Source organism: Brachypodium distachyon, chromosome 1 (genome assembly GCF_000005505.3).
Source record: "Brachypodium distachyon strain Bd21 chromosome 1, Brachypodium_distachyon_v3.0, whole genome shotgun sequence".
Taxonomy (NCBI): Eukaryota; Viridiplantae; Streptophyta; class Magnoliopsida; order Poales; family Poaceae; genus Brachypodium; species Brachypodium distachyon.
The window spans coordinates 23,366,299-23,377,858 of NC_016131.3; the positions used below are offsets into that span (position 1 = coordinate 23,366,299).

The 11,560-nt window shown below is 43.9% G+C and overlaps 1 protein-coding gene across 1 annotated transcript; it reads right to left on the reverse strand.

Moving 5' to 3' along the window:
- Positions 1 to 565: 565 nt before the first annotated feature.
- LOC100832531 (serine/threonine-protein kinase SRPK) lies at positions 566 to 4,946 on the reverse strand. The gene is made up of 4 exons (XM_003563092.4): positions 4,511 to 4,946; positions 2,975 to 3,754; positions 2,092 to 2,139; positions 566 to 2,012 (listed from the first exon to the last, which is right to left on the reverse strand). Exons 1-4 carry the CDS (start codon positions 4,712 to 4,714, stop codon positions 912 to 914), a joined length of 2,133 nt encoding a protein of 710 aa, XP_003563140.1. The 5' UTR covers positions 4,715 to 4,946; the 3' UTR covers positions 566 to 911.
- Between the last annotated feature and the right edge of the window lie 6,614 nt (positions 4,947 to 11,560).

Here is an 11,560-nt window from a genome sequence, read left to right on the forward strand (position 1 = left end):
TGTGGGACAGTTCATGAGATGCTTTGTTTGAGGGGGCTCTCTCTACTTGGCGCTGCGATGAAGCGCATGAGCCTCAGGAGTCCATTCCTCGATCCGCAAGGGAGATTATTTGACGGGGTTGAAAATTTTGCAGTGCTGGACTGCTGGCTACAAATAGTTTGAAAGATATATTTGCATTGTTTGCCTGCAGCTATGGCTCCTCAGCAATAGATTAATTTCAGACAAAAGAATACCCAGAATGCCTAGCAGAGCCATACCGTTGTTAGTGTACCCGAAGTGATCAACACAAATTATGTGTTGTTATCCACGAGCTACTACAAGAGCATCAAAGAACAATTTTATACATCACATTGTTCAGGTTTTTACAAGAAATTAATATTTCATGCCAACAAGTCAACCCTTCACCCAAAAATCTTCTGCTCAGATACACAACGATGGTCCTTACAGATCATCAGCAGAAACTAATGTTGTGTGACCAGTCAGATCATAAAGATCTTATCTACTTCCTGGTTTGTATAGCAAATACATGCATACATTACTGAAAATGAGAAGTAAAGTTCCCACCAAAAGTCCAAAAGAATGTTGTGTACCTTGATTGACAATAATCTGTGAGCATTAATACAATTTGTCCAGGGGTATATATATAAGAAATATGTGCCTCTCCATGTACATTCTGTGGGTAAAAATACAAAAACTGTTTACAGTTAGCGGGAATATAGATGTATCAAGTGCCAGTTGGTGCTCGCAATGTCGTTAATCTTGATGAAGGTTGGCTCCACATGGTTATTAACCTCAGTAATCAAATCAATCATACAAATCTAACGAAAAAGAATATGCCTCTCCACAATAAACAGATCCAAGCTTTGGTGAAAACAGGTATTTGATCCACAATAAACAGATCCAGAGTTTTCTCACCGAAATCTTCCACTTGGCACCTTACTCATGGTGCTCTCCAACCTCTGTATGCGCGCCGCAACACGTCCAATGTTTGGCTTTGAATCAGTGTCATCCTCATCAACGTCTCCACTGTTAGTTTGTAACTTGCCACCACTGTTGGCAACATCATCAGTAGTTTCCGTCATGCTAGTATCTGCGGCATCACTGTTCTCAACACTGACAGTGCTGGGCTTAACATTACTACTGTTGGCGTCAACATTAGCAATACCACTACTGATGGCATTCACATTACCACTACTGATGGGATTCACATTACCACTACTGATGGGATTCACATCCAAGTCCTTTACCTCGCTATTGGCAATGCTTCCAACGTTCCACTTTGAATCAAAGTTCTTCATATAACTGTTCACAACACTTCGAATGTTTCGCTTTCCTTCAGTGTTCTTGGCATCTTTGTTGGCAATGCTTCCGATGCTGCTCTTTGTGTCACCACTCTTGTCATCCTTACTGCCGTTGCTACCGGTGCTGGGCTTTATATCAATGGTTTTGTCGTCTTTGTTGGTGATGCTTCCAGCAAAAGGCTTTACATCTAAGCTTTTGGCATTTCTGTTTGTGATGCTCTCAGTTTGGGGCTTCACATCAGAGTTATTTCCAACCTTATTCATGATTCTTCCAGTGTTGGGATTTACATCACTGCTTTTAGCATTTCTGTTGTCAATACTTTCAGTGGGTCGTACATCAGCATTCTCAGTGTTACTGTTGACATTGTTTGTAGTGTTGCCCTTTGCATCATTTCTCTTGGCACAACTGTCAGGCATGCTTCCGGTGTTCCGTGTTACATCAACGCTCTTAGAACCAATGCTGGCATTAGTCTTCCCATCATTACACTGAAGCCATTTATTCTGTAGGCACTGTGCAGCTGTTGGGCGCTTCTCTGGGGCAAAATCGAGTAAAGGGCACAGAAAGTCAGCAAATTCCCGGGCATCTGACTGAGGGATTTTATATTTGTCAACTAGGACACGTTCAATAGATGAGAATTTCAGTCTTCTTATCCGCTTAAGATCTCCATGGCGGTCAAAATACTCCTTTGATTTTGTTCCCATGGTAGCAATCTGAACTCATTGCAAAAATTATGCTGGTGAGTTTGATGATTGTAACAAAAAGGTTTGACCAGAATAAAAATACATGTACCTTTTTGGGCACCTTTCCGAGGACCTCCATCATTAGAGCCAGGTGATCCTGCAATAACAGTCCATTAGCCCTTAATTAAATGCATAAGATATATAAAGAAGATAATCAACTGCCAAGTGTAACCTAAAAGATGTATCTGAAGTCTACAAGTATTAATTCAGACAGAAAATATATTTCCAGATCATACTAGTTTAGAGTAGGTATCCTTTATTTTGCGAAGATTGCCCAACATATAAGCAGATTTTTTACTGCGCCGCTAGAATCACATAATATTACAGCATGATCACTTAACACAAACTAGGGACAAATCACACATAAGAGAATGTTTCATGTTGGCACATATTTCTTATTACTACCCACTTGTTTCAGCAAAACAAATAACAATCACTCTCCTAGAATTCATGACAGCAGCACAACACTAGCATGCCAAATGCAAATAAATTTTTAACTGCACATGTTCATGTGGTTCAGAGCATTGTGCATTAGTCTCATCTCATGTTGGAACAAAAGTTCAAAACACAAGACTCTATGGGATAGGAATTAAAATAGCGAACATCCTGATGTTATCTGAAAAGGTCTTCCAGTATTGCCTTGGATTATCAAAATAACTCATGCGTTGAATTAATGGTACTCCCTCCGTTCCATAATTCTTGTCATGGTTTTAGTTCAAACGACAAGAACTATGAAACGGAGGGAGTACTTTGGATGATTGACTCTTCAAACATAACATTAAATGGTACAGATTATATGGTATGTGTCAACACCATAGCTTCTACATATTCCTCTAGATCTGTCTACCTTGCAAATGCACAGCATAATTTGAGGCCATTAAAAGGGAAACATAAAACATCATGAGTTAGGTTCATGAGGAATGTGACAATACCTCATCTTCACTGTAACCATGCCCTTCCTTCGGTGTGAACAGCATTTCACCTGTTGCAAGCTCAAAAGCAATGCACGCAAACGACCACATATCAACAGGAAATGAGTATCCTGCGCCAAGAATAACCTCAGGTGCCCGGTACTGCCTTGTCTGAATAAAATCTGTAAATTGCTTGTCAGCCCAACAAGCATTTCCAAAATCCACAATCTTACATGTCATATCAATCCCATCCAAGTTTCTTTCTGCGCGTGCAAATTCAGCAGCTGTCTTTTTTTTCTCAGCAAGCTTTGCAAGCACCCTCCTTGCTCTCATCTTCAGTTTCTTATCAATTGGGTTATGAACAGCTTCTGCGTTAGGATTTACCTCAGGCCTCTCAAGATTAGGTTTAAGCCCGGAGCGTATAGGGTCCTTGGAGGGGTCAATTGTTGAAACAAGTAGGACATTCTCAAGCTTCAAATCTGAATGGATGATTCCGAGCTCTCCATGCAAGTAATCAAGACCTACCAAAATCGACCTGCATATTTCCCTCACTCTACTCAATCCAATGCCTTTGTAGCGGTTGTATTGTACTAGCTTAAGTAAGCTGTCTCCAAGGAATTCAAAGACGAGGCAGATATGCTGCCCATTTGGCCCTGCATGCTTGAAGTGATCTATCAACTGGATGGTGTGTTTACAGTTTGACGGATCTCTATTAGTGATCTCCGACAGAAACTCAATTTCATGAAGAGCCGCTTGAGCAAACTCCGGCGCACTCTTCTGGATCTTCAGAGCCACAAATTTCTGCAACAGTGAGAGCAGAATCATGATCATGACATCCCTACCCACAAGTGATGCAATAGCATTAACCACTTTCAAATTTAGATGCTATAATCCCAGACCAGCAACTCCAGAAATGCAGCTAAGTTCAAAAGCTCTAATCTGAATTCACTTCATGTTGACCAACACAACCTTTGATAAAATGACCTCCCTACCCATGATTTCCAGAGTAATAATTAATATGGTCACCCATTATTTAATGCATTAAAACAACTGTGAAAGACAAGCACAAAAGGTAACCCCTTTTCTTCCTCAAAAGAGTAACTGAAATTTTTCCACGCCTTAATTGGCCATGGAACTTCTAACGGTATAAATCCAGAGTTCATCATCAGAATGTTAGGTAGTTTTCCACAATAGCAGCAGAAATGGATAAACGGATTGGCCACAAAAGATAAAAGGACAAAAACTAAATCCGCACTCTAGTGAATCGAAAACCTATATACATACAGCTAGCCTCCGTCCCTTTCCCTTGCGGGGGACCACCCGTACGTAGGTTGCGCGACCGCAGCCACGAGCTGACCTGAGCCGTGAGATGGCAGCATACGCCTTACGGCCCAATCGAGTTCCATTTCAATCCCCCCTAATCGACAAAAGCACGAGATCTACTCCAAGCAGGCAAGCATGCATTACCGGAGGATCGCCATCGCTCCTCGATCTCCGGTCCGTCGGGATGGAAGGATCAGACAAGATCTTTCAAGATTGAGGAGAGGGCGGACGGACCTGGGACTCGATGTCGAAAGCGAGCCAGACGGTGGAGAAGTTGCCCCAGCCGAGCTTGCGCTGGGCGACGTAGCGGCCGGCGGCGAACTGGTCCCCGGGGCGCACGGCGTGGTAGCCGCCCTTGCGGTACCCGTCGACGCCCTCGTCCTCCTCCTCCTCCTCCTCGTCCCCCGACGACGACGGAGACAGCGCCGCCCTCGACATCCCGAGATCCGGCGCCTGCGGGGCCCACCACGATCACCGGCAGCGGCGACGGGGAGCCGTCGTGATCGCTGGCAAAGCTGGTTGATTGATACGGGTGGTTTCCTCCTGGGTTGGGTCGGGAATCGCGGGGAGAAAGGAGGCGATCGAGGTGGTGGTGGGGGTGGTTGTTGTTGCGTTCTTTGCTTTTTCAGGGGAGGGAGGGAAGGAAGCCGTGGAGGCGTGCAGGACGCGGCGAGGTTTCCCGGGCCGCTCCTCCTATTTTTGATGTATTGCATCTTCAGCCACCAGTGTTTCGCTCTCTCGTCTCAGGTCACCTGTTTTGAAATGAGATGTTTCTCACCTTTTCCTACCCTCTTTCACCATGCGGACTGTAAAATGAGAATACTTGTTTTGGTGATCATGTATCTCCTTCATACATGTTCCTGTGAAGCGAATATGATGGTCGCAAAACGAAAAGAAACACAATTTCAAGGCAAGGCAAAGTCTTTAAGAAGAAATGTTGCAGGTGCGCTAATGATGACAACATTTGAGCCACTGTCCTTCAACAAGCTCATGACGCAGGCGCGCATCGACATTGTGTGATCTGCGATCAAGTGTTTCCAACGAAAGGTGCAGACTTGTCATCGAATTGGTTGTATCATCATCATATCACCGCCTTTGGACCGGTAGCAACAAACATGACTTGACTCCTCACCATGAGTCATTGTGGGCGTAGCACCTGTTCCTGACAGTCCCTGCCCTCAACGAAAGCAAGCAAACATCTTGCCATCGCCAAAAGCCGAGATCAGCCATCGCCGCCCCAACAAATCACAGAGAACAAACCGCAAACCCGCCGGAGCATGCCGCCAGCAGCAAATCCAATCTCATCCTCTGCACCCCCGCCATAGCCAACCTCATCACCACCGGCGCCAGCGCCATAGTCAGAATTAGGACCACCTGCGTTGCCGACATATGAATCACCGCCACGGGGAGCCCTGCCCCCACCTCCAGGCCGCCTTTCTCAGATTGGCCCTACACAAGCAGCATCGCACACGCGCGGTCGCCGATCCACGCCTATAGTATTGAACCTCTTCTTTCGCAAGATGTAACCATTATAGTTATTGAATAAAGAATAAAGAGATACTTGGTTTTAACAAAAGACTTGTGACCCATTTTGGATGGAAGCCCAAAGAGCATGAGAATGCCAAGATGCTTCATACGTGGCAACGTGATAGAGTTATCTAATGACATAATTTTTGACGTGCACTCGTTATTGGTGTTCGATTTAGAAGCAAAGCACGGACGAAAATAGAAAAAATCGAAGGGTCACATATTTATAATGAAAGTATAGTGAAAACAAAATAAATGTGTAGATAAAGTTGCGACACTTAGTACGAGGAAGTATACAGGCTCTACTACTGAAAATCGTTCTTAATTCTGTCGGAGGTGGATTTAGGAGACATGGTGTTGGTTCCTTCGCTAAAAAAAATGGGGATTTTTTTTGTAAGTAGGAAGATTTTTTTTTGAGAGCTACACATTACAGACGATAGCCTGAACATGTCAAGGCTTTGCTGGTCAAATGTTCTGAAGAGACCTATGGTTTCTATTAGTACAGGAGACGGTAGGTATGCTGCTGTTTGTCTTTTAATGAGCCACATCATTATTGTCTCTAGGAGTGAACATCATAGATGTCCTAAGCTGAGTATGTCTCTTGTGTAATCTGAAGCATCAGTGACCTGATTGTCCAGTGTCGAGGATGATTTTCAGCGTCAAAATTAGGGATTAAAAACCATGTAGAAAATCCGCCGGAGCCTGTTTTTACACCTGAATCGTGTATTCTCGTGCCCCCTAGATTTCCAAGAGGTGTATGTTCTGCATATCCGCAATATCTTGCAACACCATGTCTCATATTATTACGAAGCTCTTTTTCCTTTTTGATGTGATCACGAACAGTTACATATTGTATTGAAACGAAGCATCCATCAATTTTTTTTCTCTGTTTCTACATCCATTAAGCACCTGCCCAAATAATTCGACACACTCGTGCATAATCATGCATTCATCACTACAAAAAGATGTCATACCCCGCCCACCCAACTGACATGCCGCAGCCGGCGCTCGTGCACTGGCCACCGCCGTCGTGTGGCAGTACCGGCACCCAGCCCAGCGGCCCGGTGCCACCCATTCGCTTCCACGTCGCATCGCGGATAGCATTTGCAGCGAGCTGTCGGTGCTGTTTGCACTCCTGGTTGGTCCTCTTTTGTGACCTCAATAACATCACCCTCGACCTGGCTGATGTACCGCTTCACGAGGTCTGGCTTGTCTTTGAGAGTATATAGGACCACGCTGAGAACATAAGCCACCGTCTTGTGGCCACTGTCAGCCGCATGGCCGAGGCACTCGCAGCCTTGCTCTATGTTGTGTTGCGTGAAGATGTGCTTGAGGCCGACGATGAAGTTGGCCTCCGGGTTGTCCGCTTTGTCCAGGTGCTTGAGCAAAGCCAGGTAGCGCCAGTTGATGCCACTCCATCTCCTCCTCCCTCTCCAATGTTGTTCCTTGGACACATCATACATGGTCTTTCAACTGCAATATACAAGAGAGGAAATAATCTCAGCAGTAGTAATAATTTACTCGATCTAGTATTATTCGGTAGGGATGCAGATGTGGTAAATCTTGTTTTGTTAAACGAATCTTTACTGCTATAACGGAATAAATTGGTGTCCGTCACCTTTGAACTGCATGAATTTTTTGTGGCTTGTTAATTTGGCACATTAAGATAAAAATAAATATATATAAAATAAGATATAAGATAATACTAGATAATAGTCTTCAGGAGAACCTGGTTTCAATAGCTAGGAGCAGTAGGTTTCTGAGGAGGAAGACTCCATATTCTCGCTACGAAATAGTGAATCATCAAAGGGTTTTGCCAGTTTATTTGCATGTGGTGTGGAAGGTTAAGGACTTAAGGTCCCCCCTAGAATTCATACTTTCTTGTGGCTGTTCACACAAAACAGAATCCTTACCAGAGATAATATGGATAAAAGAAAAATGGGGAAACCAACAGATTGTGTGTTCTGAAGTGAAAAAGAATCGGTCAATCACTTTTGACGGCACAGTAGCTAAATGTATTTGGTCTGAAATTGCTGTTATGTTTAACCAGCATGTCTCTGATTTTACCTCATTAGTTAGACACTGGATTAATCATAAGACGATTGCTATGTTTAATTCTGTGTCAGTAGCAGTCCTGTGGAGGCTGTCGAAATGCAGAAATGACATTATATTTAAAAATGGCATTTGGCTTAATCAAACAGGTGTTGGGTCAAATTCTTTGAAACATCAAGTCTAGATCGTCCTTCTAAAATCACCTGCTCGGGAGGCACTACTATCCCAAGTTGTAATTCTGATCCTGGCGTATATGAGACGGCCCTTAGCTGCTGTCCTAGAAGGCGACTGGCTGCGCCTGGAGCTCTTAAAGTAAACTACGCTGTTCAAGCCTGTTGGCATGTTCTATTGAGGTCGTACTCCCAGAGTGTTCGATGGCCAGTGCTTTTCTATGGATGTTCCTTCTAGTAGTTTGTTAGGTTCTGTAATGTTTTGTTTCTGGCTTTCAGACTTGAAAATTGAGACCTATGGCTGAGATTGGTTCACTTTTAATAAATAAATATGGGGCCGGGGAGTGATCCCTGTTTATCTAAAAATAGCACTTTATACTTTTGAAACATGTGTTTTTAGTCTCTAGCAACGCAGGAGTATTCCTAGTTAATAATTGAGCAGGGTATATGCGGACGTACGTGGATCGTAGGCTGCAGAGGTCAGCCATGGGCTGCATAGAGCTTGCGTATGTCGACGATGAGCTCGGTGGGAAGAGTGACGTCAAGCGTCTACTTCTTCTTTTTCGCCGCCATACTCTGCCTGTTCACTATAGTAATAGCTAGCACCTGACGAGATTGAAACATGTGAGATTTTTTTTTGACAGAAACTGCAGGAGAGGCTCTGACAGTAATATATTAAATAAATATATATACAAAGTACAAAACTAGGGGGAGAGCCCCAAGATACAGGAAGAGAAGCCTAAGTTACATTATCTATGAGGTTTAGCCAATCTGAGAGGCAAGCCGGATAGTCTCTTTAAGCCTAGGATAATGATACACAAGTTCTTGCCTAAAACAAATGAACCAACATCTAAAAGAATAAGGCTCCCTATCGAAGACAAGATCATCGTGCTGCTTCCAAATATGCCAAGCGGCACAGGTAAAGATCAACATGAAAGCCGGCCCTCTGAATGAATTTCTTGCATGAATAATTCTGTCCTTTAAATCCATAGCAAGCTCCCATTGAATCCCAATCTTGTTCCAGCAACATGCGCTTAAGGGGCAACTAAAGAAAAGATGGTTGCAGTCCTCAAGCATACCAATGGAACAGAGGCGGCAGGTAGAGACATGGACCTATTGCAGTGCCTTCTCCATCATGTCAAAGGTGTTGAGCCTATCATTCCGAAGCAGCCAAGTGAAAACTTTGAGCTTCGGGACACAATTGCCCCTCCAAATACACCCAGAGCTCTGTCGTGAGGAAGATTAAGGAAACATAAATTGTAAAACTTTTGCGAGGAGTACCAGCCAGCACTCCGAGCTGCAACTTCAAGAATCCATCTCCGAATCAACCAGATCAAGGAAGTGAATGATGTTGATATCCTCGAACTCATGGAAGGCCTCAACAGAAAGTGGCAGGTTGAAGAGAGACAAATGTCATCCACAGTTTTGACATTCCTAACAGAGAGGCGGTCAGATTTGATAAATGAGAAGCAATGGGAAAAATGGGTGGCGAGAATACCATGGCCACAATCGGCTCCCCAGAAAAGAGCAGACCTACCATCTTTGATTTGAACAGAAGCAAATTCCCTGAACACACTGCTGAGCCAAAGAACGTCACGCCACCAAAAAGAGCCCCTAGCACTCCCACCATGAGGAACCAAACGATCATAGTACGAGTTCCACACTAAGCGAACCCAGGGAACATCCTATTGATTATAAAACTTGTAAAGAAGCTTGAGCAGAAGAGCCCGGTTGATCATCGAGAGGTTCATGATGCCCAAGCTACCCTTACTCTTCAGAGTACATACCATGTCCCAATTAGCCACAGAGCCTAGCAGCGTCCCGTGAATTCCCATAGTGTAGATAGGAAGAGCAGACAGAACAGATTTGACCAATTGGAGCCTACTGACTTGACATCCCCAAACACCCGCAAGATCCTTAGCCTGATCATTGGAGATATTAATAGGGACCAAGCAAGATTTAGAGTAATTAACTCCGAGACCAGTAGATTGACCAAAGATTTCAAGAAGGCCCTTTAAACAAAGAAGCTGCAGACTGGACGTCTCCATAACCATCGAAGTGTCGTCCGCATATTGGATGATGGGGGAATGATGATCATGCACCGGGATAGGAAGTCGAAGGAGCCCAAGATTACACGCCTTGTCAACAATGACTTGAATGTGAGCTTCAATTAGTTACTGGACTGCTACAGTCCTTAGAGCTGATAAATAACGATGCAGCCTTTGATACCTGTTTCATGAACATCTGTTTGTTTGGGCTCCGATTTCCATAGCGAAGAAGCTGTTGGAATTGCTGCTAGAAGCCCAAACAAATGACCCTAGTTTGGTTTGCCCTAAGGATCAATAACATGAAGACACACTTGCACACATGGTCACAAAATCTTTAGGACCAAAGGCACCTGTTGGGCCTTGCTTTTCTTTATTTCTCTTCTCAAATCTCACATTACAACTTGATCACAAGCTAGGCCCGCTACCTGCGTACTTATACACGCACATACCTTAGCTATAAGAAACTGACTCGGACTGCTATCCTACTCGAATACAAACGCACCCTTGTGTACACAGCAAGCACCTAAGACTACTACTAGTCGGACACAGCCAGCAAGCAAAGTCCGATTACAACCAGAACATGACCACACTCAAGATTAATCCTAACAGTTACCGTATGTGGCCAGTTTGTTGTCTGACCCACATGTGTGCCACCCAAAGTCACATGACATAAATAGAGGAGGATGCCTCGGGAGAGGTGGCACATTTCAGGTGTAAATACACAGCAAAATAAAGGTCAATTTCTTAACTTGGGAACAAGCCCCCCGTGCCATGGAGCGGCATGGAACGCTTGGGAGGCCAAGAATTCTGACAGCCTTAGGACCTAGATTTATACTAATCTTTTCCTATAACTGTAATAGCTGTGAAAAATTCAGAAGAAAAAGAGGAAAAGAAGAAGGTATTTTACAGTTGTGTGGGTTTCCATCTTTATCTAATCTTTTGAAATATCTCTAATAATTGTGCAAAATTCAGAAACCGCCACATGAGGGGAAAAAGGTACTTAGCACTTGAATTTATTCGGGTTTTAAGTCTTGCGGCGCAGTAGCCCGTAAGCACTGAAAGTCCTATGGTGCAGTAGCAGTAAGCAATGGACTCAAGATTTGTATAGTTGTCTTCTCCCGGCTATACAAAAAATGGTGCGGTGGCCAGTATTCTTCAGGTATATAAGAAATGGCGAAATTCCTATCAAACTCCAACAGGCAACTATGAAATCTGGACTAATCTATACTGTCAAGAAACTGTCTATCTACCAGCCTTCACTCACTCTTCACCAAGACGAATTGCCCAAATCTAGTCAGTGAACAACATAGCCACCTTGGTACTGAAATTCATATGGGGAAGTCTCATCACATGGGTCTCTAGATTGGGCCAAAAATGTCAGGTCTATAACTACAAGCCGTAAGTAATTGAGATCCTAAAGAGGAACCGACCTGCAACCAACTTACAAGTGGCATATATGGCATCTATGGTACTGCATGCATGCTCAT

Coding starts and splice junctions, on each gene's coding strand:
- LOC100832531 (XM_003563092.4), bottom strand. CDS start 4,714: ATGTCGAGGGCGGCGCTGTCTCCGTCGTCGTCGGGGGACGAGGAGGAG. Junction 3,755..4,510: donor CTTTCGACATCGAGTCCCAG/GTCCGTCCGCCC, acceptor TCACTGTTGCAG/AAATTTGTGGCTCTGAAGAT. Junction 2,140..2,974: donor ATGGTTACAGTGAAGATGAG/GTATTGTCACAT, acceptor CTGTTATTGCAG/GATCACCTGGCTCTAATGAT.